At 71.0% G+C, this 27,396-nt stretch overlaps 1 protein-coding gene across 2 annotated transcripts; it reads right to left on the bottom strand.

The window, feature by feature from the left end:
* Positions 1–307: 307 nt before the first annotated feature.
* On the bottom strand, positions 308–25,859 carry CAMTA2 (calmodulin binding transcription activator 2). Of its 2 annotated transcripts, XM_045000461.1 has the most exons (23): positions 25,798–25,859; positions 21,824–21,933; positions 20,834–20,937; positions 20,316–20,383; positions 20,055–20,190; positions 19,326–19,397; positions 17,886–18,039; positions 17,507–17,647; positions 15,963–16,807; positions 15,737–15,863; positions 14,965–15,099; positions 10,588–10,706; positions 8,304–8,482; positions 8,143–8,221; positions 7,203–7,455; positions 6,802–7,100; positions 6,335–6,525; positions 5,566–5,797; positions 4,447–4,518; positions 4,247–4,267; positions 2,356–2,549; positions 1,166–1,240; positions 308–898 (listed from the first exon to the last, which is right to left on the bottom strand). In XM_045000461.1, the coding sequence occupies exons 2-23, from the start codon at positions 21,852–21,854 to the stop codon at positions 835–837; spliced, it is 3,591 nt and encodes a 1,196-aa protein (XP_044856396.1). In that variant the 5' UTR covers positions 21,855–21,933; positions 25,798–25,859; the 3' UTR covers positions 308–834. The 2 variants fall into 2 exon arrangements, with proteins under 2 accessions (XP_044856396.1, XP_044856397.1); XM_045000462.1 differs by lacking the exon at positions 4,247–4,267.
* Between the last annotated feature and the right edge of the window lie 1,537 nt (positions 25,860–27,396).

The following is a 27,396-nucleotide window of genomic DNA, read 5'->3' as shown; positions in this document are numbered from 1 at the left end:
CAGCAAGAGAACCCAGGAGTCCTGGCTCCCAGCCCCCCTGCTCTAACGCACCAGCCCCCACTCCCCTCCCAGAGCCGAGGAGAGAACCCAGGAGTCCTGGCTCCCAGCCCACCCTGCTCTGACCACCAGACCCCACTCCCCTCCCAGAGCCGGGGAGAGCACCCAGGAGTCCTGGCTCCCAGCCCCCCTTCTCTAACCACCAGCCCCCACTCCCCTCCCAGAGCCGGGGAGAGAACCCAGAAGTCCTGGCTCCCAGCCCCCCCTGCTCTGACCCACCAGCCCCCACTCCCCTCCCAGAGCCGGGGAGAGAACCCAGGAGTCCTGGCTCCCGGCCCCCCCTGCTCTGACCCACCAGCCCCCACTCCCCTCCCAGAGCCGGGGAGAGAACCCAGGAGTCCTGGCTCCCCACCTGGGCAGGGGTAACTTGGCACAAAGATCCAGTGAAAGGAAGGGGGCAGGGGAGGGCTACGGGGGTACCACAGCTGGTACCTCAGTTCTGAAGAGACCCCCCCCACCCGGCATGGCTGCACCATCCCCTTCAAGCCAACTCAGGGGAGCCCCCTTGGTGTGTGTGTGGCCCCCATCCGCTCCCCTCCAGCCGCTCACTATTGCACAATCGTTAAGACGGGGGGGGGCCCGGACACCCCCCCAGAGGAGGCCACGCTCCGTCGCCACCGGGGGTTAAGACTCCGTCGTCACAGTTTCAGAAGGGGAGCGAAGGTGGGGGCGGCCGGCCCCGGATGCCTGGGTTCCCGGCGTGGCTGCCCCGGGCTTTGGCGGGCCGCGGAAAGGGAGTGGGGGGCGCAGCGGGGGGCGGGGCAGAGGGGCACAGCGCTAAGTGGCCAGACCTCGCTTCTGTAAACTTTCCACCTCTTTGCTCTGCTTTAGTTCCTTCATCCTGTGGGGGGCACAGAAAAATTTTCGGTAAGGTGGGGGGGGTTCCCGATGACCCCCCCCAACACGTCAATCCCACCCCATGGGGTGTCCCCCCCACCCCGATTCCAGCCCTGGGAGCACAGACGCCTGTGCACCCTCCTACCTTTCATCCCACCGCACCCACCAGCCCCTACAATGAGCCAGATTCCCACACCCAGCTCCTTCTGCCCCACCCCTCTGCAGGGGGCACCCCCACCCCTGTCCTCGGCCACCCCCTCGGCCGCCGTACCTGTGCCGGCAGCGACGCAGGAACCGCATGATCTTACGGGCGGCCTGGTCCTGCTTCTTCGTGAGGAAAGTGCCCCTGGGGAGAGAGACGAGAAGAAACGAAGGTGGAGCGGGGCAGATGATCATAGAGACACCCCTCGCTGACGCGGCCACCTCTGGGGCAGGGCGGCTGGTTACCCAGGGACCCCTCGCCCGGCGCTGAGATGCAGCCACCTCTGGGGCGGGGCGGCCGGTTACCAGGGACCCCTCGCCCGGCGCTGAGATGTGCCCACCTCTGGGCCTGGGCGGCCGGTGACCCAGGGACCCCTCGCCCGGCGCTGAGATGCAGCCACCTCTGGGGCGGGGCGGCCGGTGACCCAGGGACCCCTCGCCCGGCGCTGAGATGCAGCCACCTCTGGGGCGGGGCGGCCGGTGACCCAGGGACCCCTCGCCCGGCGCTGAGATGCAGCCACCTCTGGGGCGGGGCGGCCGGTTACCCAGGGACCCCTCGCCCGGCGCTGAGATGCAGCCACCTCTGGGGCGGGGCGGCCAGTTACCCAGAGACCCCTCGCCCGGCACTGAGATGCGCCCACCTCTGGGGCGGGGCGGCCGGTTACCAGGGACCCCTCGCCCGGTGCTGAGATGCAGCCACCTCTGGGGCGGGGCGGCCAGTTACCCAGAGACCCCTCGCCCGGCGCTGAGATGCAGCCACCTCTGGGGCAGGGCGGCCGGTTACCCAGGGACCCCTCGCCCGGCGCTGAGATGCAGCCACCTCTGGGGCGGGGCGGCCAGTTACCCAGAGACCCCTCGCCCGGCGCTGAGATGCAGCCACCTCTGGGGCGGGGCAGCCGGTGACCCAGGGACCCCTCGCCCAGCGCTGAGATGCGGCCACCTCTGGGGTAAGGCAGCCCCAGCCAATGCCACCCAGATATATGGGATCTTTACATAGCCAAAGAGGTGACAGGAGCCAGTGGGGATGGGGGAGCAGCCCCCCGTGCTCTAACCCACCAGCCTCACTCCCCTCCCAGAGCTGGGGAGAGAACCCAGGAGTCCTGGCTCCCAGCCCCCTGCTCTAAGCCACCAGCCCCCACTCCCCTCCCAGAGCCGGGGAGAGAACCCAGGAGTCCTGGCTCCCAGCTCCCCCTGCTCTAACCCACCAGCCCCACCCCCTTCCTAGAGCCGGGGAGAGAACCCAGGAGTCCGGGCCCCTACTTCATCTTCTGCTGCATGGCGGCGGAGGCCCGGTGCCCCTGTTTCAGCTTCTCGTACTCCTTGTAGCTGCGGTAGTACTGCTGGATCAGCACCGCCGCCCGGCGGCTCTGCTGGAACTTCTTCTGCTCGTAGTAGCTGCGAAACTTGCTCTGGATCAGAATGGCCGCCTGCGTCATCTTCTTATACAGGGCGTACTGCGGGGGAGCAGCGGGGTCAGCGGGGGAACCCAGCGCCGGGGAGAGAACCCAGGAGTCCTGGCTCCCAGCCCCCCCGGCTCTAACCCACCAGCCCCCACCCCCGTCCCAAAGCCGGGGAGAGAACCCAGGCGTCCTGGCTCCCAGCCTCCCCTGGTCTAAGCCACCAGCCCCCACTCCCCTTCCAGAGCCAGGGAGAGAACCCAGGAGTCCTGGCTCCCGGCCGCCCCTGCTCCTCTGTAGCCTATAAGATTAACCTGCTTGCATATCTATATTTGGTTTATTGTAATAGGTTTATAGATTTATATTAACGTCAGTTCAGGTGTAATTCAAGGCCACATGCTGCACGTTAAGCTAAGGCAAAGTTCGCATCTGTGTCCGGCCCCTTTCACCTCGACAGCCAGACCCTGGGAGAACGGCACAGGGGGGTTGCACGTCTGTACCCTCAGACTGAACAGGAAAGAACCGGGAGCCCCAAAATAGCATATATGTGTGTGTATGATCGAACAGTCATTAACACGTCGGTACACGTCATCGACACGTGCCAACACGCCAGCCTGGGGAGTAAAGGGACCCTGACATTGCTGTGGGTGACGCGGTGCCCTGATCTTTTGAGCTTCGTTGTGGGGATTCGGGCTTGATTTTACGCTGAGGCGAGTTATGGAAACTCGACGTTAGCGTCGCCGGCTCTAAGCTCCAGCTTCTCCGGAGCGCGGCGCCTCTCGCTCAAGGATTGCGGAAGCTGAGGGGCCAGAGGCTGGGCCTGTCTCTCCCCGCACCGGGTTATCGAGGAAGGGGGAGTGTCTGTGAACCAAAGCTTTGGGGCCTGAAATACCATCGTCCCCCATGTACCTCTCGACTAGCAGGAAAACAGCTGTAACTTAGGAACTGGGATTATTCTCCCATTTCGTCGCTGCTTTGTTTTATCTTAAGAAAAAGTCTCTAAGGCCACCTCTGTCCCAGTGGGGGCTTCCTGTCACCCCCCGCAGGGTGCTTTGTAAATTCGGTGGAGCCTGATTCAGGACAAGAACCTTATTGTCTTCTAATCACACGGATTGGCGAGCCAAAAATCCACAGTGTCCAAATTATTATTATTAACCTTATAAATCAGGCAACACCTCCCAGAGCTGGGGAAAGAACCCAGGAGTCCTGGCTCCCACCCCCCCCGCTCTAACCCACCAGCCCCCACTCCCCTCCCAGAGCCGGGGAGAGAACCCAGGAGTCCTGGCTCCCAGCCCCCCCTGCTCTAACCCACCAGCCCCAGCTCCCCCTCCCAGAGCTGGGGAAAGAACCCAGGAGTCCTGGCTCCCACCCCCCCCTGCTCTAACCCACCAGCCCCCACTCCCCTCCCAGAGCCATGGAGAGAACCCAGGAGTCCTGGCTCCCAGTCCCCCCTGCTCTGACCCACCAGCCCCCACTCCCCTCCCAGAGCCAGGGAGAGAACCCAGGAGTCCTGGCTCCCAGCCCCCCCTGCTCTGACCCACCAGCCCCCACTCCCCTCCCAGAGCCAGGGAGAGAACCCAGGAGTCCGGGCTCCCAGCCCCCCCTGCTCTGACCCACCAGCCCCCATTCCCCTCCCAGAGCCGGGGAGAGAACTAGCAGCTCACACCCCTCCCTGCAATCAGAGTCCGCCCATCCCCACCCCAGTCCCCTATTCCCCACGGGGTCACCCAAGGGGCCCCCCCCACACTTGTTACCTTCAGGGCGATCCACGTGAGCTTGCGAGACAGAGAGAGAAGAGGCGGGTTAGTGGGGCGGGGGGGCTCCCGGGCCGAGGCCCGATGGATGCGGCTCACACGGGCGCCAGGCTACAGCCCTGCTTGGGGGGGCGACGTGGCCGGCTGGCCTGTCGCTCCCAGGGCAGCCCCCCACCTCGGGGCCCCCATCCGGGCCTTACCTGCTTATACTTGCGGTAACATCGCTGGATCACAGCCGCCGCCGTCTCCTGCTGCTCCTTCAGCCGGCGGCCCTGGGGGGAGAGGGGAGTGAGGGGGGGGGGCCGAGACGGGGCTGGGGGCCAGGTTCCCGGCACCCAGGGATGGCGGGATGTGGGGGAGGGCTATCCTGTTGCTGGGCCCGGTGATAAGGGTGGGTGATGCCTGTTGCCATGGGGAATTCCCCACTGCCAGGGGACTGTACATGGAGATGCCTGTTGCCATGGGGACTTCCCAGTTGCCAGGGGACCCGTACATGGAGATGCCTGTTGCCATGGGGACTTCCCCGTTGCCAGGGGACTGTACATGGAGATGCCTGTTGCCATGGGGACTTCCCCGTTGCCAGGGGACCCGTACATGGAGATGCCTGTTGCCATGGGGACTTCCCCGTTGCCAGGGGACCCGTACATGGAGATGCCTGTAGCCATGGGGACTTCCCAGTTGCCAGGGGACCCGTACATGGAGATGCCTGTTGCCATGGGGACTTCCCCGTTGCCAGGGGACTGTACATGGAGATGCCTGTTGCCATGGGGACTTCCCCGTTGCCAGGGGACTGTACATGGAGATGCCTGTTGCCATGGGGACATCCCAGTTGCCAGGGGACCCGTACATGGAGATGCCTGTTGCCATGGGGACTTCCCCGTTGCCAGGGGACCCGTACATGGAGATGCCTGTTGCCATGGGGACTTCCCCGTTGCCAGGGGACTGTACATAGAGATGCCTGTTGCCATGGGGACTTCCCAGTTGCCAGGGGACCATACATGGAGATTGGCTGTTGCCATGGGGATCCCTGTTGCCGAGGAAGTGAGCAGCAGCCAGAGAAAGGTGCAGGATTCCCATAGGTAGAGGATGATGGAGGGAGGGGGCGGACGACCGTCGCCGGGGGGGGGGGGGACCGGGGGGCGGACGCCCGTCGCCGGGGTGGGGAGGCCCGGGGGGCAGACGCCCGTCGCCGGGGTGGGGAGGCCCGGGGGGCAGACGCCCGTCGCCGGGGTGGGGAGGCCCGGGGGGCAGACGCCCGTCGCCGGGGTGGGGAGGCCCGGGGGGCAGACGCCCGTCGCCGGGGGGGAACCCGGGGGTACCTTGTACTTGCGGAAGGCCGTCTGGATGACGCGGGCGGCCTCGTAGAGCTCCCGCTGCTCATGGTCCGACAGCGTCAGCAGCGCGAACTCGCTCTCCATCTTCCCGTTGGCCGAGGCGTTGAGGAACTCGGCCCAGCTGGCGGCGGTGGGGGGCGGGGGCAGCCGGTCGAAGGGCAGCTCCCCCAGCGGGGCCTGCAGGGCGCTGAGACACACCCGGGACGAGGACACGGGCCTGGGGGGCACAGGGGGCAGGGGCCATGAGAGAGACCCCAGCCACCCCGGCACCCCCAGAGGGGACAGGCCCCTGCCCCATTCCCCGCCCCCCGGAGCCAGCCAGTCCCCGCCCTGGGGCCGGGGGGGAGCCGGCGCCCCCCAGAGGGGACAGGCCCCTGCCCCATTCCCCGCCCCCCTGAGCCAGCCAGTCCCTGCCCTGGGGCCGGGTGGGAGCCGGCGCCCCCCAGAGGGGACAGGCCCCTGCCCCATTCTCCGCCCCCCTGAGCCAGCCAGTCCCTGCCCTGGGGCCGGGTGGGAGCCGGCGCCCCCCAGAGGGGACAGGCCCCTGCCCCATTCCCCGCCCCCCTGAGCCAGCCAGTCCCCGCCCTGGGGCCGGGGGGGAGCCGGCGCCCCCCAGAGGGGACATGCCCCTGCCCCATTCCCCGCCCCCCTGAGCCAGCCAGTCCCCGCCCTGGGGCCGGGGGGGAGCCAGCGCCCCCCAGAGGGGACAGGCCCCTGCCCCATTCCTCGCCCCCCGAGCCAGCCAGGCCGGTACCTGTGCTGGGAGACGCTGGGCAGCTGGTCCACGTTCTCCAGGTAACTGGCCAGCCAGGACATGGTCTCGCTCAGCCCCATGTTCCCGCTTCGCTCCCGCAGCGGCACCTCGGCCGCGGAGCTGAAACCCTCCTGCTTGATGTGCTCGGGCGTCGCTTCGATGATCTGCTTCGCCAGCGTGATCATGTCCACCTGTGGGGGGGGAGCCAGGACTCCTGGGTTCTCTGCCCAGCTCTGAGAGGGGAGTGGGGGCTGGTGGTTAGAACTCGGGGGGCTGGGAGCCAGGACTCCTGGGTTCTCTCCCTGGCTCTGGGAGGGGAGTGGGCGCTGGTGGTTAGAGCAGGGGGGCTGGGAGCCAGGACTCCTGGGTTCTCTCCCTGCTAGTGACTTGAGGCCAGTCAATTTTCTTTACCACAGGGAGGAGGGTGCCCCCCCATCACAGCCCATCCCCCCCCCCCCCCCCAGTACCTGGAGCACGTCGGTGGCCGGCAGGTAGCCCTCGTTCTCCGCGTTCTCCCCGTACGCCAGCAGCTCCCGCCCGGGGGCCCCCTGGTAGTCCATGAAGAAGCGGGGGGAGCAGCGCGGGCTGGGGGGGTCCCGCAGGTACCAGCCCTCGGGGGGCGGGCCGAAGTCCATGGCGGCCTCGGGCTCGGGGCTGCCGGCAGGCGAGTCGCGCAGGGCCGAGGCGCTGGAGTAGGCCGAGGTGACGGAGCCGGAGCCGTCCGAGAGCTCCGAGGGCGAGGAGACGCTGCTCACCGTGCTGAGCCCTGGGGCGAGGGGGGTGTCAGCGAGCGGAGGGGGGGGGAACCGGCCCCCCCCAACACCCCCCCCCGTCCCGGCCCCCCACGCCCTGGGGGACGGCGCGGTACCTGTGTCGGGGCTGGCGGAGAGCGGGGAGGGGATGCGCGGCCCCTCGGCCGGGCGGGGCGGCCCCCAGCCCTTGTCCGGGCTCGGCTCCTGGCGCTGCAGCTCCTCCAGGCGGGCGGCGAGGGCCACGTGGCCACGGGCGCAGGCCACGGCCAGGGGCAGCCGGCCCAGCGAGTCCGGGATGGAGAGGGCCCGGCCGTCCCAGCGGTACAGCAGCAGGGCCGCCTCCAGGTGGCCCAGGGCGCAGGCCCACATCTGGGGGGGGGGGAAGAGAGCAGAGCGCTAGGGGGCGCTGTGGGGCAGGGAGCGGGGCGGGGGCAGCAGGGGGCACTGTGGGGCAGGGCAGAGGGTGCTGTGGGGCAGGGAGCGGGGCGGGGGCTCAGCAGGGGGCGCTCTCCCCTGGCAGGCAGGGCTGGCCCCAGGGCGGCGCTAGGGGGCGCTGTGGGGCAGGGAGCGGGGCGGGGGCAGCAGGGGGCACTGTGGGGCAGGGCAGAGGGTGCTGTGGGGCAGGGAGCGGAGCGGCGAGCTCAGCAGGGGGCGCTCTCCCCTGGCAGGCAGGGCTGGCCCCAGGGCGGCGCTAGGGGGCGCTGTGGGGCAGGGAGCGGGGCACGGGGCTCGGCAGGGGGCGCTCTCCCCTGCCAGGCAGGGCTGGCCCCAGGGTGGGGCTAGGGGACGCTGTGGGGCAGGAAGCGGGGCAGGGGGCTCAGCAGGGGGCGCTCTCCCCTGGGAGGCAGGGCTGGCCCCAGGGCGGCGCTAGGGGGCGCTGTGGGGCAGGGTGTAGGGCAGGGGGCTCAGCAGCGGGCGCTCTCCCCTGGCAGGCAGGGCTGGCCCCAGGGCAGCGCTAGGGGGCGCTGTGGGGCAGGGGGATCAGCAGGGTCACCCACCCATCCCTCCCCTTGGGGCCTGTCCCCCAAAATCCTCCCAGCTTGGGGCCCCCCTCACCAAGGGGGTGCAGGAAAAGTGGTCGACGTTCAGGGGATCCACTTCCTGCTCCAGATCGAGGCTCTCGGCACTGAGGTTCCTGCAGAAAAATCCCAAGCGTTAGGGGGGGGAGAACGGATCGCCCCCCCCCGCCCGGGCCCCCGTCAGCCTGGGGAACTCACCGCCACTTGATGAGCGTCTCGATGAGCCGGGCATAGCCCTGGGCGGCTGCCAGGTGCAGCAGGGTCATGCCCCGGAAGCTGATGTCATGGACCAGGGTGTCGGAGTGGAGCCAGGAGGAGCGAGACATCATCTTCTCGCACAGCGCCACGATCCGCTCCTCGAAGGAGTCCGCGGCGGCCTGCGGGGAGAGCCAGGGACTCTGCAACCGGCCGCCCTGCCCCAGAGGTGGGCGCATCTCAGCGCCGGGCGAGGGGTCCCCGGGTCACCGGCCGCCCCGCCCCAGAGGTGGGCGCATCTCAGCGCCGGGCCAGGGGTCCCTGGGTAACCGGCCGCCCCGCCCCAGAGCTGGGCGCATCCCAGCGCCGGGCGAGGGATCTCTATGGCCATCTGTCCCACCCCCCGCCCCCCGGCTCGATTTTCCCCTCGCGCAGGCTGGAAAGAATGCCTGGCCTGTCCTGGCCCGGCGGGCTGGAAAATGCCTCTGTAATCCCCCCGCCTCGCCCCGCAGCGAGCCCAGCCCCGCGACACCCGAGCCGCCGCCACCCGGCTAAAATTAACCCCCCTCGGGACGGGGCCCCCGAAATAGCAACACAGATAAGGGCTTAAGGGGAGAGTGACGTCAGGCTGGGCAGAGCGGGGGTGGGGGGAGGGCTGATGAGAGATAGTGGAGGCCGAGCACAACCCAGGGGGTGCAGGGGAACCTGGCTCCCAGCCCCCCCTGCTCTGACCCACCAGCCCCCCCTCCCCTCCCAGAGCCGGGGAGAGAACCCAGGAGTCCTGGCTCCCAGCCCCCCTGCTCTGACCCACCAGCCCCCACTCCCCTCCCAGAGCCAGGGAGAGAACCCAGGAGTCCTGGCTCCCAGCCCCCCCTGCTCTGACCCACCAGCCCCCACTCACCTCCCAGAGCCAGGGAGAGAACCCAGGAGTCCTGGCTCCCAGCCCCCCCTGCTCTGACCCACCAGCCCCCACTCCCCTCCCAGAGCCAGGGAGAGAACCCAGGAGTCCTGGCTCCCAGCCCCCCCTGCTCTGACCCAGCAGCCCCCACTCCCCTCCCAGAGCCAGGGAGAGAACCCAGGAGTCCTGGCTCCCAGCCCCCCCTGCTCTGACCCAGCAGCCCCCACTCCCCTCCCAGAGCCGGGGAGAGAAACCAGGAGTCCTGGCTCCCAGCCCCCCCTGCTCTAACCCACCAGCTCCCACTCCCCTCCCAGAGGGGGAGAGAGAACCCAGGAGTCCTGGCTCCCAGCCCCCCTGCTCTGACCCACCAGCCCCCACTCCCCTCCCAGAGCCAGGGAGAGAACCCAGGAGTCCTGGCTCCCAGCCCCCCCCGCTCTGACCCACCCGCCCCCCCCCCCTCCCAGAGCCAGGGAGAGAACCCAGGAGTCCTGGCTCCCAGCCCCCCTGCTCTGACCCACCAGCCCCCACTCCCCTCCCAGAGCCGGGAGAGAACCCAGGAGTCCTGGCTCCCAGCCCCCCTGCTCTGACCCACCAGCCCCCACTCCCCTCCCAGAGCCGGGAGAGAACCCAGGAGTCCGGGCTCCCAGCCCCCACCTGCTCTGACCCACCAGCCCCCACTCCCCTCCCAGAGCCGGGGAGAGAACCCAGGAGTCCTGGCTCCCAGCCCCCCCTGCTCTGACCCACCAGCCCCCACTCCCCTCCCAGAGCCGGGGAGAGCACCCAGGAGTCCTGGCTCCCAGCCCCCCCTGCTCTACCCACCAGCCCCCACTCCCCTCCCAGAGCCAGGGAGAGAACCCAGGAGTCCTGGCTCCCAGCCCACCCTGCTCTGACCCACCAGCCCCCACTCCCCTCCCAGAGCCGGGGAGAGAACCCAGGAGTCCTGGCTCCCAGCCCCCCCTGCTCCAACCCCCCAGCCCCCACTCCCCTCCCAGAGCCGGGGAGGAACCCAGGAGTCCTGGCTCCCAGCCCCCCCTGCTCTGACCCACCAGCCCCCACTCCCCTCCCAGAGCCGGGGAGGAACCCAGGAGTCCTGGCTCCCAGCCCCCCCTGCTCTGACCCACCAGCCCCCACTCCCCTCCCAGCGCCGGGGAGGAACCCAGGAGTCCGGGCTCCCAGCCCCTGACACTCCCGGGGGTTTTGCACAGTAACTGACCCGAGCTATTCAAACCCCAGCCTCCCCCAGGGCACCTGAGAATAAGGAATCTGCACCAGTCCTCCTGAGAGACCCTACAATAACAAACAAATCAAAATACCTCCCAGGAGACCCTACCATAAGAACCCAGCCCCAGCGACTCCCTCCCGGGAGAATCCGGGCCCCGGGGGTCTCACCTGTGTGTGGGGGGTCTCCCCCGCGGCCCCCCGCTGCTGCTGGGAGGACGCCGTCATCTCTGCCATTCGCTTCTCCATCTGCTCCAGGCGCTCCAGGATCGACATCCTGAACTGGTTATCTGGGGGTAGGGGGGCGTGCGTGAGACACGACACCCGCTCCCCGTGCCGGAGCCGGGACCCAGGAGTCCTGGCTCCCGGCCCCCCCGCTCTAACCCACCAGCCCCCCCTGCCCTCCCAGAGCCGGGGAGAGAACCCAGGAGTCCTGGCTCCCGGCCCCCCCGCTCTAACCCACCAGCCCCCACTGCCCTCCCAGAGCCGGGGAGAGAACCCAGGAGTCCTGGCTCCCAGCCCCCCCTGTTCTAACCCACCAGCCCCCCCTCCCCTCCCAGAGCCGGGGAGAGAACCCAGGAGTCCTGGCTCCCAGCCCCCCTGCTCTGACCTCCCAGCACCCACTCCCCTCCCAGAGCCGGGGAGAGAACCCAGGAGTCCTGGCTCCCAGCCCCCCTGCTCTGACCTCCCAGCACCCACTCCCCACCCAGAGCCGGGGAGAGAACCCAGGAGTCCTGGCTCCGAGCACCCCTGCTCTGACCTCCCAGCCCCCAGTCCCCTCCCAGAGCCGGGGAGAGAACCCAGGAGTCCTGGCTCCCGGCCCCCCCTGCTCTGACCCACCAGCCCCCACTCCCCTCCCAGAGCCGGGGAGAGAACCCAGGAGTCCTGGCTCCCAGCCCCCCTGCTCTGACCTCCCAGCCCCCAGTCCCCTCCCAGAGCCGGGGAGAGAACCCAGGAGTCCTGGCTCCCGGCCCCCCCTGCTCTGACCCACCAGCCCCCACTCCCCTCCCAGAGCCGGGGAGAGAACCCAGGAGTCCTGGCTCCCAGCCCCCCCCCCCGCTGTGACCCACCAGCCCCCACTCCCCTCCCAGCACGGGGAGAACCCAGGTGTCCGGGCGGGCGGCTGAGCGGAGAGACCCTGCTGTGCCTCGGGATTAGCCTGGTTAATTTCCGGGGCCAGCGGGAGGGGACGGGACGGGGCAGCTAATCAGCCTAGCGGGTGGATTAGCCTGTCAGCACCCGCCCCCCCCCCGACCCCCCAGCCCTGCGCTGCGACCCACCCCCAGGGCGGGAAGGGCAGAGCCAAGCCCCCCCCCCCAGCTGGGAGTGGAGTGGGGGGGGGCTCTGCTGGGGGGGGCATTCCCGGCATGCGGCTCTGTCCTCAGGCACCTCCATCCAGCCTGCCCCCGCTCCCCATGGGCCCCCTTCCAGCGCCCCACCGCACCCATATCCTCCCCCGCTGCACCCCACAATCCAGCCCCACCCCATCCCCCGCTGCACCCCACAATCCAGCCCCATCCCCCCCGTGAATCCCACAATCCAGCTCCATTTCCCGCTGCACCCCACAATCCAGCCCCACCCCATCCCCCACTGCCCCCCACAATCCACCCCACTGCACCCCACAATCCAGCCCATCCCCCCAATGCACCCCACAATCCAGCCCCATTCCCCGGTGCACCCCACAATCCAGCCCCATCCCCCCCGTGAATCCCACAATCCAGCTCCATTTCCCGCTGCACCCCACACTCCAGCCCCTCCCCATCCCCCACTGCACCCCACAATCCAGCCCCATCCCCCCCGTGAATCCCACAATCCAGCTCCATTTCCCGCTGCACCCCACAATCCAGCCCCACCCCATCCCCCACTGCACCCCACAATCCACCCCACTGCACCCCACAATCCAGCCCATCCCCCCAATGCACCCCACAATCCAGCCCCATTCCCCGGTGCACCCCACAATCCATCCCCATCCCTCCCCCTGGTGCACCCCACAATCCAGCTCCATCCCCCGCTGCACCCCACAATCCAGCCCCATCCCATCCCCCACTGCACCCCACAATCCAGCCCCATCCCCCCCGTGAATCCCACAATCCAGCTCCATTTCCCGCTGCACCCCACAATCCAGCCCCACCCCATCCCCCACTGCCCCCCACAATCCAGCCCCATCCCCCCACTGCCCCCCACAATCGAGCCCCCCGCTACCCCCCACAATCCAGCCCCATCCCTCCCCCCACTGCACCCCACAATCCAGCCCCATCCCCCCACTGCACCCCACACTCCAGCCCCATCCCCCCACTGCCCCCCACAATCGAGCCCCCCGCTACCCCCCACAATCCAGCCCCACCCCATCCCCCACTGCCCCCGACAATCCAGCCCCATCCCTCCCCCCACTGCCCCCCACAATCGAGCCCCCCGCTACCCCCCACAATCCAGCCCTACCCCATCCCCCACTGCACCCCACAATCCAGCCCCACCCCATTCCCCACTGCCTCCCACAATCCAGCCCCATACTCCCCTTCCCAGCCCACCCTGGTACTCCGCAGACCCCCCCCCCCCGCAGTCGGGGCACTGGGGTTCGCTGGTGCCCTGTGCCCCACGGACCCCCTGCCCCCCAGCCCCGGTACCTTCCTTCTCCATAGCTCTGGGCAGAGGGGCCGGGAGTCTCCCTGCGAGAAGCCAGGAGTCTCCTGGCGGGGGGGCTCCCACACCCGCCCACGTGCGTGTGGGGGCGGGGCCAAGTGAGGAGCGGGGTGGAATTACCAGCCAGGACTCCTGGGTCCCCACGGCTCGGGAAAGAACCACCTGCTCCCCCAAAACTTCCCCGAGAGGCAGAGACATCTCGGGGGGGGGGGAGGGGGATTCCCCCCCCCAAGCCCCGGGTGTCTGCCCGTCTCCCGCCTGCAGCCCGGCCAGCAGTGCTCTGTCCCCCCCCCCCGCCGCCCCGCTCTCAATGGGACCAAAATATCTACGGGGAGGGGGGGCCGTCCCCCCCACCAGCAACCCTCCCCGAGCTCACCAGGCCGGCTGTTAACCCTGTCCCTGCCCTGCCCAGAGGTGGGCGCATCTCAGCGCCGGGTCCCCGGGTAACCGGCCGCCCCGCCCCAGAGGTGGCTGCATCTCAGCGCCGGGCGAGGGGTCCCCGGGTAACCGGCCGCCCCGCCCCAGAGGTGGCTGCATCTCAGCGCCGGGCGAGGGGTCCCTGGGTAACCGGCCGCCCCGCCCCAGAGGTGGGCGCATCTCAGCGCCGGGCGAGGGGTCCCCGGGTCACCGGCCGCCCCGCCCCAGAGGTGGCTGCATCTCAGCGCCGGGCGAGGGGTCCCCGGGTAACCGGCCACCCCGCCCCAGAGGTGGCTGCATCTCAGCGCCGGGCGAGGGGTCCCTGGGTAACCGGCCGCCCCGCCCCAGAGGTGGGCGCATCTCAGCGCCGGGCGAGGGGTCCCTGGGTCACCGGCCGCCCCGCCCCAGAGGTGGCTGCATCTCAGCGCCGGGCGAGGGGTCCCTGGGTAACCAGCTGCCCCGCCCCAGAGGTGGGCGCATCTCAGCGCCGGGCGAGGGGTCCCCGGGTAACCGGCCGCCCCGCCCCAGAGGTGGCTGCATCTCAGCGCCGGGCGAGGGGTCCCCGGGTAACCGGCCGCCCCGCCCCAGAGGTGGCTGCATCTCAGCGCCGGGCGAGGGGTCCCTGGGTAACCGGCCGCCCCGCCCCAGAGGTGGGCGCATCCCAGTGCCGGGAAGGGATCTCCCCCCCTTTTGGAGGTGGGGCAGGGAATTCTGTCTGGGCCTGTTACATCCGACCCAGCTGCTCTATACACACATTCCCGGGGTATCATGTCTGTGACCTGCTCCCTTCCCACCCCCCCACCCCCTCCCAAAAGACCCCCCACCCCACCCTCCCCCACCGCATACACCAGCTGGCTGAGATCAGCTACGCAGGGCAGCAGTGCTGCCACCTGCTGGCCCTACCTGGATGAGCTCTTGCCTTCTGGCTGGCACTGGGGGGGGACCCCATGATTCTCTGCTCACCTCCTGCCCTGACCCACCAGCCCCCACCCCCCTCCCAGAGCCGGGGAGAGAACCCAGGAGTCCTGGCTCCCAGCACCCCCTGCTCTGACCCACCAGCCCCCACTCCCCTCCCAGAGCCGGGGAGAGAACCCAGGAGTCCTGGCTCCCAGCCCCCCTGCTCTAACCCACCAGCCCCCACTCCCCTCCCAGAGCCGGGGAGAGAACCCAGGAGTCCTGGCTCCCGGCCCCCCTGCTCTAACCCACCAGCCCCCACTCCCCTCCCAGAGCCGGGGAGAGAACCCAGGAGTCCTGGCTCCCAGCCCTGCCCCCTCCCTCCAACTCTCTGGAAACTGGGTGGGGGGGAGGCAGCTTTGTGGCCATGTGCGATGAATTTCGGGGTGTCCCACAGAGGCTGCGGCCCTGGGCCCCAAGGCCCCACCCCACAATCTCTCCTGCCCCCCCTGACTCCTCCCCCCACCCCCTGAAAACCATCCACCCTGGCTCCCAGCCCCACGGTCTGCCCCTCCCCCCGCCCGGCGCCCCACTCACCGTCCAGGGAGAGCCAGTCCAGCTGGGGGCTGGGCAGCCCCAGGAACCCGCGGCCCCGGTACTCGAACAGCACCGAGGTGGAGACGAGCCGGGCGTCCCGGGCCACCTGCAGGGCCACCAGCCCGGCCTCGTGGGCTACGGGAGGGAGGGGGCAGTGAGAGGGGGCAGCACGAGCCCCACCCCCCACAGCCAGTCCCTGCCCTGGGGCCGGGGGGGAGCCGGCGCCCCCCGGAGGGGACAGGCCCCTGCCCCATTCCCCGCCCCCCTGAGCCAGCCAGTCCCCGCCCTGGGGCCGGGTGGGAGCCGGCGCCCCCCAGAGGGGACAGGCCCCTGCCCCATTCCCCACCCCCTGAGCCGGCCAGTCCCCGCCCTGGGGCCGGGGGGGAGCCGGCACCCCCCAGAGGGGACAGGCCCCTGCCCCGCTCCCCGCCCCCCTGAGCCAGCCAGTCCCTGCCCTGGGGCCGGGTGGGAGCCGGCCCCCCCCAGAGGGGACAGGCCCCTGCCCCATTCCCCGCCCCCCTGAGCCAGCCAGTCCCCGCCCTGGGGCCGGGGGGGAGCCGGCGCCCCCCAGAGGGGACAGGCCCCTGCCCCATTCCCCGCCCCCCTGAGCCAGCCAGTCCCCGCCCTGGGGCCGGGGGGGAGCCGGCGCCCCCCAGAGGGGACAGGCCCCTGCCCCATTCCCCGCCCCCCTGAGCCAGCCAGTCCCCGCCCTGGGGCCGGGTGGGAGCTGGCGCCCCCCAGAGGGGCCAGGCCCCCGCCCCCCGCCCCGTACCGGGGCAGTAGCAGCGCAGGACCCCCGACTGGATCAGCGCGGCCGGCACGGGCAGCCGGTCGAAGAGGCAGGTGTAGGAATCCGTCTCCTCCGTCCACGGCCCCGTGATCAGCACCTTGACGCCGCCCTGCGGGGAAGCGAGGGGTTAATGGGGGGGGGGCGGAGGGAGGGGCAGGGGGCCCCCCTGATCCCAGCCCCCCCCCCCCCCCGCAAACGCCCTGCTCACCTCGGGGTAGGACCAGTCCGGCGAGAAGTCGGTGATGGTGACCAGCGGCTCCGGCGCCGCCAAGCCCTCCGGGGGGGCGGCCTCGCCGGGGGCGTCGGGCAGGGCCGGGCGCGGGGGGCTGCTCCCCTCCCCGGCCCCGGCCCCCTCCGTCATGAGCTCGGAGATGAGGCAGTCCAGGGAGAGGCCGAAGGGCAGCTCCGGCCCCACTCCCGCCCCCGTGGGGATGATGGAGTAGAGCTCGTCCGGCAGGTGCTCCCCGGCTCCGCCGCCCGGCCGGGGCCCCCCCGTCTCCATGGGCGTCTCCCCGGCGGGGGCCCGGCCGCCCCCCCGCCCCGGCGCCCCCGCGTCGTCCTGGATGAAGAAGCGGTTGCCGGGGGGGGCCGGCTCCGGGGCCCGGCGGCCGTAGGTCTGGCCCCGGGCGGGGCTGTTGAGGAAGCAGTCGGGGTCGAAGGCGCCGGAGCCGGCCTCCATGCCGGTCTCCATGCCGGTCTCCAGGGTCTGCGACAGGAGCAGCCCGGGGCCCGGCAGCAGGGCCAGGCCCGGCGGGTTGCCCGCCACCAGGTGCTGGCTGGGCGTGAGGGCCAGCGGCTTCTCCGGGCCGGCCACCACCAGGACGGCGCTGCCGGGCAGCCCCGGGGCGGGCGAGGGCCGGGGGGCGTCCGGGGAGGGGGGCTCGGCGGGCGCCGGGGGCTGCTTCCGGTCGGGTTTAGCCGGCGCCGGCTCCGGCTTGGGCTCGGCCAGGCGGGGCGGGTCGGGGAGGGCAGGGGAGGGCCGGGCCTCCACCTTCGGGGAGATGATGCGGTGCTTGGTGCTGCTGCACCGGTGCGGGACGTGCCCCGGGCTGCCTGCGGGGGCGAGACACGCGCACGTGAGGGGGGGACCGCGGGGTGAGAGGGGAGGGGGGGTGCTGAGATGCAGCCACCTCTGGGGCGAGGCAGCGAGATGGTGGGGCTAGGGGGACAGACGGACAGAGGCTGTGGGTCCCCAGCACCTGCCCCGCCCCCGGACGCCAGCCACTGCTCCCCCCCACACACACACTGATGGGGCGCCAGGGGCGCTGCCCCAGATGGGGAAGGGGAGGGCGGCTCTGGGCACATGGGGGGCAGAGCAGGGGGGGCTGGGAGCCAGGACTCCTGGGTTCTCTCCCCGGCTCTGGGAGGGGAGTGGGGGCTGGTGGGTCAGAGCAGGGGGGGCTGGGAGCCAGGACTCCTGGGTTCTCTCCCCGGCTCTGGGAGGGGAGTGGGGGCTGGTGGGTCAGAGCAGGGGGGGCTGGGAGCCAGGACTCCTGGGTTCTCTCCCCGGCTCTGGGAAGGGAGTGGGGGCTGGTGGGTCAGAGCAGGGGGGGCTGGGAGCCAGGACTCCTGGGTTCTCTCCCTGGCTCTGGGAGGGGAGTGGGGGCTGGTGGGTCAGAGCAGGGGGGCTGGGAGCCAGGACTCCTGGGTTCTCTCCCCGGCTCTGGGAGGGGAGTGGGGGCTGGTGGGTCAGAGCAGGGGGGTCAGGGAGCCTGGACTCCTGGGTTCTCTCGGGGGGTGGGGGGCACTGACCCAGGCTGGTGCTGCAGAGGCAGGCGTGGGTGCGGGGCGGGGGCTTGGCCTGGTGGCTCTCCAGGATCTGCTGCACCAGCTGCTCGATGGAGAACTCCGTGGTCCCGTTCCCGTTGCTGCAGGTCCACTTTATCCCGTGAACTGGGGGGGGCACAGAGAGACTTGGGGGGGGGGAGCGACCCAGCTGGGCCCCCCACCCACTCACCTGGGGCTGCCCCGCTGTCACGGACGCCCAGATCGCACCCACAGTGGTCCCCATGCGGGCCGTGGGGGGTGCCCGTCAGTGCGACAACCCTTCACCCGCCCCCTCCCTGCCCCACAGCCCCCCCCCGGGGCCCTCCTCCCACCACCACGCCCCCCCCCGGCGCCCCCTCCTTACACATGGGTTTGAGCTGCGTCACCAGCTCCTCCTTCGACCACTTCAGCCACTCCTTGCGGTCGCTGTTGATGGAGCAGAGGATGGGCCCGCAGAGCTTCGCGCAGTCCTCCAGCGCCGGCACGTTCAGGTAGTGCACCAGCACGATGTCGGGGTTCTGCGGGGGCGGGGGCGTCAGGATGCCGGGGTTCCCGCCCTCGGGGGGGGGGGGGGCTGGGAGCCAGGACGCCGGGGTTCTCTCCCCGGCGCTGGGAGGGGAGGGGGGGCTGGTGGGTTAGAGCAGGGGGCTGGGAGCCAGGACTCCTGGGTTCTCTCCCCGGCTCTGGGAGGGGAGTGGGGGCTGGTGGGTTAGAGCAGGGGGGGCTGGGAGCCAGGACTCCTGGGTTCTCTCCCCGGCTCTGGGAGGGGAGTGGGGGCTGGTGGTTAGAGCAGGGGGCTGGGAGCCAGGACTCCTGGGTTCTCTCCCTGGCTCTGGGAGGGGAGTGGGGGCTGGTGGGTTGGAGCAGGGGGCTGGGAGCCAGGATTCCTGGGTTCTCTCCCCGGCGCTGGGAGGGGAGGGGAGGGGGGGCTGGTGGGTTAGAGCAGGGGGCTGGGAGCCAGGACTCCTGGGTTCTCTCCTGGCTCTGGGAGGGGAGTGGGGGCTGGTGAGTTAGAGCAGGGGGCTGGGAGCCAGGACTCCTGGGTTCTCTCCCCGGCGCTGGGAGGGGAGGGGGGGCTGGTGGGTTAGAGCAGGGGGGGGCTGGGAGCCAGGACTCCTGGGTTCTCTCCCTGGCTCTGAGAGGGGAGTGGGGTCTCGTGGGTTAGAGCAGGGGGGCTGGGAGCCAGGACTCCTGGGTTCTCTCCCCGGCTCTGGGAGGGGAGTGGGGGCTGGTGGGTTAGAGCAGGGGGGGCCGGGAGCCAGGACTCCTGGGTTCTCTCCCCGGCACTGGGAGGGCAGTGGGGGCTGGTGGGTACGAGCAGGGGGGGCCGGGAGCCAGGACTCCTGGGTTCTCTCCCCGGCTCTGGGAGGGGAGTGGGGGCTGGTGGGTCAGAGCAGGGGCGGCTGGGAGCCAGGACTCCTGGGTTCTCTCCCCAGCTCTGGGAGGGGAGTGGGGGCTGGTGGGTCAGAGCAGGGTGGCTGGGAGCCAGGACTCCTGGGTTCTCTCCCCGGCTCTGGGAGGGGAATGGGGGCTGGTGGGTCAGAGCAGGGGGGCCGGGAGCCAGGACTCCTGGGTTCTCTCCCCGGCGCTGGGAGGGGAGTGGGGCTGGTGGGTGAGAGCAGGGGGGCCGGGAGCCAGGACTCCTGGGTTCTCTCCCCGGCGCTGGGAGGGGAGTGGGGCTGGTGGGTCAGAGCGGGGGGCCGGGACCGTGCGAGACCCACAGGGTCTCTGTTCAGAGCCCTCGCAGGTTGGTTTTAGGTGCTTTACCTTGACCCGGCCCCCCCAAACCGCCCCCCCCCGGTACCTGCAGCAGCCAGTAGCAGCGGCGGTGGAATGTGGGGACGATGGACGAGTGGACGTAGCAGCCGTAGAGACACTGCGGGGAGACGGGGGTGCTCAGCGCTGGGGGGCGGGGGAGAGCTGGGCCCCCCCCCCAAACGTGCAGTGGGTCCTGCTCACACCGGTGCCCCATTGCCCCGCTCCCGGGGGGCAGCCAGCCCCCCACCGCCTGCCCCCCTCAGCTCTAGGGGCACCGCCCCCCAGCCTGCCCCACAGTCCCCCTGACCCGGTCCGGACCCCGCCCCCTGCAGCTGTGACCCAGCCCCGGCTCCTCTCCCCCACTTCCTGCCCCCACGCCCCGCCCCCAGGCACTACCCCACCACCACTCAGGCCCCGCCCCCTGCCTCCAGGCCCCGCCCCACTACCAACCAGGCCCTGCCCCATGCCCCGCCCCACCACTCATGCCCCGCCCCCTGCCTCCAGGCCCCGCCCCACCACCACTCAGGCCCCGCCACCTGCCCCAGGCCCCGCCCCCAGGCACTACCCCACCACCACTCAGGCCCCGCCCCCTGCCTCCAGGCCCCGCCCCACTACCAACCAGGCCATGCCCCAGGCCCCGCCCCACCACTCATGCCCCGCCCCCTGCCTCCAGGCCCCGCCCCACCACCAACCAGGCCCCACCCCACCACCTCCCAGGCCCCGGCCCCCGCTCCCAGGCCCCGCCCCCCGCTCCCAGGCCCCGCCCCCCGCCTACCTCCATCCCTTGCACCTTCAGCTTCATGTGGTCCTCGCGCGTGGTCTTCCCGTCCTTGCGCTTCTTCCAGCAGTAGCCGTCCTTGCGGTACTTCACCTTCTTCCGGTTGTACAGGATGATGGAGCCGTTCTGGGGGCTGGCACCGGGCGGGGGGGGGGGTGTCAGGTGGGGAGCCACAGAGCCCCTCCCGCCCCCCCAGATCTCCCCCCCCTTCCCTCCGCCCCCCGCTCCTCCCAGCCCCCCGTCCCGCCGGCCGCTCACCGGGTCTTGGGGGCGCAGGACAGCCACTCCTCGTGCCGCTCGAAGGTGATGAGATAGGAGGCGATTTCCTGCAACACGCCAGCACCCGCGGGTCAGCACGGGCCACAGGCAGCCCCCCCCTTCCTGTGCCCCCCACCCCAGCCCATGGGGCGGAGACAGGGCCCTGCCCCATTCCCCGCCCCCCGGAGCCAGCCAGTCCCCCCTCTGGGGCCGGGTGGGAGCCGGCGCCCCCCAGAGGGGACAGCCCCTGCCCCATTCCCCACCCCCCTGAGCCAGCCAGTCCCCGCCCTGGGGCCGGGTGGGAGCCAGTGCCCCCCAGAGGGGACAGGCCCCTGCCCCGTTCCCCACCCCCCTGAGCCAGCCAGTCCCCGCCCTGGGGCCGGGTGGGAGCCGGTGCCCCCCGGAGGGGACAGGCCCCTGCCCCATTCCCCGCCCCCCTGAGCCAGCCAGTACCCGCCCTGGGGCCGGGGGGGAGCCGGCGCCCCCCAGAGGGGACAGGCCCCTGCCCCACTCCCCACCTCGTTGGTGTTCCAGCGCAGCCGCTCCTTGGGCAGCGCAGGGCATTTGGGCAGACACTCCACCAGCTTCTTGGGCAGGAAAAGCTTCAGGTGGTGGCTCTTCTCTGCGGACAGGGAGAGAGCGACAATCAGGTATCGGAGACGGTCCTGGGGGGTCAGAGCAGGGGGGGCTGGGAGCCCGGACGCCTGGGTTCTCTCCCCGGCGCTGGGAGGGGAGTGGGGGCTGGTGGGTCAGAGCAGGGGGGGCTGGGAGCCAGGACTCCTGGGTTCTCTCCCCGGCGCTGGGAGGGGAGTGGGGGCTGGTGGGTCAGAGCAGGGGGGCTGGGAGCCAGGACTCCTGGGTCCTCTCCCCGGCTCTGGGAGGGGAGTGGGGGCTGGGGGGTTAGAGCAGGGGGCTGGGAGCCAGGACTCCTGGGTTCTCTCCCCAGCTCCGGGAGGGGAGTGGGGCCTGGTGGTTAGAGCAGGGGGGGCTGGGAGCCAGGACTCCTGGGTTCTCTCCCCGGCGCTGGGAGGGGAGTGTGGGCTGGTGGGTCGGAGCAGGGGGGCTGGGAGCCAGGACTCCTGGGTTCTCTCCCCGGCTCTGGGAGGGGAGTGGGGGCTGGTGGGTTAGAGCAGGGGGCGCTGGGAGCCAGGACTCCTGGGTTCTCCCCCCGGCTCTGGGAGGGGAGTGGGGGCTGGTGGTTAGAGCAGTGGGGGCTGGGAGCCAGGACTCCTGGGTTCTCTCCCCGGCTCTGGGAGGGGAGTGGGGGCTGGTGGGTCGGAGCAGGGGGGGGCTGGGAGCCAGGACTCCTGGGTTCTCTCCCCGGCTCTGGGAGGGGAGTGGGGGCTGGTGGGTCGGAGCAGGGGGGGGCTGGGAGCCAGGACTCCTGGGTTCTCTCCCTGGCTCTGGGAGGGGAGTGGGGGCTGGTGGGTTGGAGCAGGAGGGCTGGGAGCCAGGACTCCTGGGTTCTCTCCGCGGCTCCAGGAGGAGGGGTCGGGGGGGGGACTCACCGGAGAGCTCTGTGGTTTCCTTGTTATTCATGGTCGGGGCCTGGCGCTGGCTGACTAGAGCTCCGGGCCTGGGGGGCTCATCTCACGGCGCGCAGGGGAACGGCTCAGACCTGGCAACGGCAGAGCAGCAGGACTCAGATTCACCCGCCGCCAGGGCACAACCCGTCCCGGCCCCCCCACCCCCCAGCCCAGACCGCGGGGCCCATCCAGCCGGGCCTCCCCACATCCCCTGCGAGCCGTCACCTCCGTCCGCCCGCCACACGACGGCACCTCTGCTCGCTGCTCCAGCTACCGCCACATGGAATGCGGCCACCTCTGGGGCGGGGCTGCCGTTAACCAGGGACCCCTCGCCCGGCGCTGGGCTCTGGGAGGGGAGTGGGGGGGGCTGGGAGCCAGGACTCCTGGGTTCTCTCCCCGGCTCTGGGAGGGGAGTGGGGGCTGATGGGTAGAGCGGGGGGGGGGCTGAGACCCAGGACTCCTGGGTTCTCTACCCAGCTCTGGGAGGGGAGTGGGGGCTGATGGGTAGAGCGGGGGGGGCTGAGAGCCAGGACTCCTGGGTTCTCTACCCAGCTCTGGGAGGGGAGTGGGGGCTGGTGGGTTAGAGCAGGGGGGGCTGAGAGCCCTGTGCTTTGAGATCCTAGGAGGAGGGAGGTTTCTAGTGGCTCCGAGCCGTTGCCCTTTTAACGAGCCGCCAGCCGCAGGGTTCAATGCGGCCCCACCCCGGCCCAAGTGCAAGGAGATTTCTGCCCCCCCCCCCCCCCCGCCCCGGGAGCCGAGCCAAGGGGAAGTGACTCGGGCTGGGTCACCAAGGAGCCCTGGGAACCCCGGGGAAGCCACTCGACAACAGGCCGGGAAGAGGAAAGCCCCTCCCGGCGCCGGGGAGAGAACCCAGGAGTCCTGGCTCCCAGCCCCCCTGCTCTAACCACCAGCCCCCACTCCCCTCCCGGCGCCGGGGAGAGAACCCAGGAGTCCTGGCTCCCAGCCCCCCTGCTCTAACCACCAGCCCCCACTCCCCTCCCGGCGCCGGGGAGAGAACCCAGGAGTCCTGGCTCCCAGCCCCCCCTGCTCTGACCCACCAGCCCCCACTCCCCTCCCAGAGCCAGGGAGAGAACCCAGGAGTCCTGGCTCCCAGCCCCCCTGCTCTAACCACCAGCCCCCACTCCCCTCCCGGCGCCGGGGAGAGAACCCAGGAGTCCTGGCTCCCAGCCCCCCCTGCTCTAACCACCAGCCCCCACTCCCCTCCCAGAGCCGGGGAGAGAACCCAGGAGTCCTGGCTCCCAGCGCCCCCTGCTCTAACCCCCCAGCCCCCACTCCCCTCCCAGAGCCGGGGGCAGAACCCAGGAGTCCTGGCTCCCAGCCTGCCCTGCTCTAACCCCCCAGCCCCCACTCCCCTCCCAGAGCCGGGGAGAGAACCCAGGAGTCCTGGCTCCCAGCCCCCCCTGCTCTAAGCCACCAGCCCCCACTCCCCTCCCAGAGCCGGGGAGAGAACCCAGGAGTCCTGGCTCCCAGCCCCCCCTGCTCTAACCCCCCAGCCCCCACTCCCCTCCCAGAGCCGGGGGCAGAACCCAGGAGTCCTGGCTCCCAGCCCCCCGAGCTCTAACCCACCAGCCCCCACTCCCCTCCCAGAGCCCGGGAGAGAACCCAGGAGTCCTGGCACCCAGTCCCCCCTGCTCTAACCCACCAGCCCCCACTCCCCTCCCAGAGCCGGGGAGAGAACCCAGGAGTCCTGGCTCCCAGCCCCCCCTGCTCTGACCACCAGCCCCCACTCCCCTCCCAGAGCCGGGGAGAGAACCCAGGAGTCCTGGCTCCCAGCCCCCCCTGCTCTAACCCACCAGCCCCCACTCCCCTCCCAGAGCCGGGGAGAGAACCCAGGAGTCCTGGCTCCCAGCCCCCCCTGCTGTAACCCACCAGCCCCCGCTCCCCTCCCAGAGCTGGGGAGAGAACCCAGGAGTCCTGGCTCCCAGCGCCCCCTGGTCTGACCCACCAGCCCCCACTCCCCTCTTAAAGCTCCGGCAGGGCGAGGGGTCTCTGGGGGGGTCAGGGGGGCTCTGGCAGGGCCGCATCCCCTGGCGTTTCCACCACACGCTGCCCGATTTCGGCTGGGGGGATCCGTGCCCAACACACGGCTCCAGTGCCCCCCACCTCCAGCCCCACAGACCCCCCCCGACCTCCATCTCCCCCCTTGCACCCCCTGCCCCCGTCACCAACAGCTGCAGACCCCCAGCGTCCACCTGCCCCCCACCCCTCCCGTGCACCCCCAACCCAGCACCCACGCCCTGCCCCCCACATCTCCAGTGTCCCCCACCGTGCACCTGCCAACACCCCCCCAGCATCCAACTGCCCCCCAAATCCCCATCAGCCCCTCCCTGCCTCACAGACCCCACCCCCCCATCCTCTCCCTGCCCCCCATCAACCCCTCTGTGCCCCAGACACTGCCACACCCCCAGCATCCACCTGCCCCCCCAGCCTCCTGCTGCCTGACAGACCCCCCCATGTACCTGCCGCCCACACCCCTACCAGCCCCTCCCTGCCCCACAGAACCCCGCCACAGCATCCACCCGCCCCTCCTACACCCCTACCAGCCCCTCCCTGCCCCACAGAACCCACCTGCTCCCCCCCACAGCCCCAGCAGCCCCTCTCTGCCTCACCGACCCCCCCACAAACCCCCAATGCACCTGCCCCACAGAACCCCCTACACAACCAGCAGCCACCTGCCGCCCCATCAGCCTGTCCCTGCCCCAGAGACCCCTCACAGCCTCCAAAGCACGTGTCCCCCCACCCCCATCAGCCCCTCCCTGCTCCACAGACCCCCTCACAGCATGCACCAGCCCCCGCACCCTGTCCCTGCCCCCCAGCAGGCACCAGCCCCCCCGCGCTCTGCCTCTGCCCACACCCCCACATGCACTAGCCCCCCCGCACCCTGCCCCACATCCCCGCACGCACCAGCCCCCCCACACCCTGCCCCTGCCCCACACCCCCGCATGCACCAGCCCCCCCGCACCCTGCCCCACACCCCCGCATGCACCAGCCCCCCCACACCCTGCCCCACACCCCCGCATGCACCAGCCCCCCCCGCTCCCTGCCCCACACCCCCGCATACACCAGCCCCCCCGCACCCTGCCCCACACCCCCGCATACACCAGCCCCCCCGCACCCTGCCCCACATCCCCACATGCACCAGCCCCCCCGCACCCTGCCCCACACCCCCGCATGCACCAGCCCCCCCGCACCCTGCCCCTGCCCCACATCCCCGCATGCACCAGCGCCCCCGCACCCTGCCCCACACCCCCGCATGCACCAGCCCCCCCGCACCCTGCCCCACACCCCCGCATGCACCAGCCCCCCCGCACCCTGCCCCTGCCCCACATCCCCGCATGCACCAGCCCCCCCCGCACCCTGCCCCACACCCCCGCATGCACCAGCCCCCCCGCACCCTGCCCCTACCCCACACCCCCGCATGCACCAGCCCTCCCCGCACCCTGCCCCACACCCCCGCATGCACCAGCCCCCCCCGCACCCTGCCCCTGCCCCACATCCCCGCATGCACCAGCCCCCCCCCGCACCCTGCCCCACACTCCCAGCAGGCACCAGCCCCCTCCGCACCCAGCCCCACACCCCCGCCTGCATCAGCCCCCCACACCCTGCCCCTGCCCCACACCCCCGCATGCACCAGCCCCCCCCCGCACCCTGCCCCTGCCCCACACCCCCGCATGCCCCAGCCCCCCCGCACCCTGCCCCACACCCCCGCATGCACCCGCCCCCCCGCACCCTGCCCCTGCCCCACACCCCCTCATGCACCCCCCCCCCCCGCACCCTGCCCCACCCCCCCGCATACACCAGCCCCCCCGCACCCTGCCCCTGCCCCACATCCCCGCATGCACCAGCCCCCCCGCACCCTGCCCCACACCCCCGCATGCACCAGCTCCCCCGCGCGCGGGGATCGGGCTCCGCGCTGGGGCCCCCCGGGCCGGTACCTGCCGGGACTCCGCCGCCTCCGCCCGCGCCGCCGGCCGCCATCGCCCCGCGCAGCCCCAGGCCCGGCCCCGCCGCCCGCTGCGTGTGAGCGCAGCGCGCACGGGGGGCGGGGCGCCGTGCGCCGGGGGGCGGGGCCGAGCCGCGGGGCGGGCGCTATAGCGCCGTATGGACCGCGGGGCGGGGGCGGGGGTCTCTGTGGGGCCCGGCCATGGGGACAGCGGCGCGTGGTTCTCTATGGGGCCCGGCCGTATGGACCACGGAGCATGGTTCTCTATAGGGCCCGGCCGTATGGACCTTGTTCTCTATGGGGTCCGGCCGTATGGACCACAGAGCATGGTTCTCTATAGGGCCCGGCCGTATGGACCTTGTTCTCTATGGGGCCCGGCCCTATGGACCACGGAGCATGGTTCTCTATAGGGCCCGGCCGTATGGACCTTGTTCTCTATAGGGCCCGGCCGTATGGACCTTGTTCTCTATGGGGCCCGGCCCTATGGACCCCGGAGCATGGTTCTCTATAGGGCCCGGCCGTATGGACCTTGTTCTCTATAGGGCCCGGCCGTATGGACCACGGAGCATGGTTCTCTATAGGGCCCGGCCGTATGGACCTTGTTCTCTATAGGGCCCGGCCGTATGGACCTTGTTCTCTATAGGCCCCGGCCGTATGGACCACGGAGCATGGTTCTCTATAGGGCCCGGCCGTATGGACCTTGTTCTCTATAGGGCCCGGCCGTATGGACCACAGAGCATGGTTCTCTATAGGGCCCGGCCATATGGACCTTGTTCTCTATAGGGCCCGGCCGTATGGACCTTGTTCTCTATAGGGCCCGGCCGTACGGACCGCGGCACGTGGGTCGCGGTGGGACCCAGCCGTACGGACCGCGGCGTATGGGTCTCGGTGGGGAATTTTCCCCTCTCCGCAGGGATCGAGCAGGAAGGCTGAGTCGGATGAGGGAAGCGGCACTTTTACCAGCCATGCTCCGCGCCTGGTTCCGATCCCCTCGTGCGTTTCCTTGGGGTGTTCGGTGTGGTGCGTTTTTCGACAAGCCCCAAAGGCTGGTGGTGCCCGGAGGAAACCACTGCCACCCTGGAGTAACTGGCATCCCTTTGTGCCCCCTACCATGCGTTGGCAGCTTCCGCCATGAATCTGACCCCGCAGGAAAGGGAATCTGGGCCCGACTGACCCCCCGCCGCGCCGCGGGAGAAAAAGAAATTCCCACCCAAGAAACTCGCGTTCCTGGCTCCTCCGGGCCGCGAGCCCTGTGCAGCAGCTCAGCAGCATTTCACAGCCTCACCAAGGCCCGGCTGAATTTTTGTTTGCCTGCCTGGCTTGGTGGGTGCTGCCCAGAGCCCCGACTGAGATCGGGGAACCCCCTTGTGCCGGGCACGGCCCAGCCCCATAGCCAGGAACAGACCCTGCCGGGGAGAGCGGGATGTGGAGCAGCGAGGTGGGGGAGAACCCGAGGATCCTCGTTTTACGGCAGGGTTTACCGCGTTTTCAAACCCACGCAAGTGATTTAGGAGAACGAGTCCTCCCAGAAGGTCAATGAGGCCCAGGATGGGCCGTTCTCGCCACACCCTGCCGCCTGCAAACCAAAGCG

Source organism: Mauremys mutica, unplaced genomic scaffold, assembly GCF_020497125.1.
Source record: "Mauremys mutica isolate MM-2020 ecotype Southern unplaced genomic scaffold, ASM2049712v1 000330F_np12_obj, whole genome shotgun sequence".
NCBI classification, from domain to species: Eukaryota; Metazoa; Chordata; order Testudines; family Geoemydidae; genus Mauremys; species Mauremys mutica.
The sequence above is the reverse complement of the archived record's forward strand: the minus strand, read 5'-3'. Positions and strand labels throughout refer to the sequence as shown.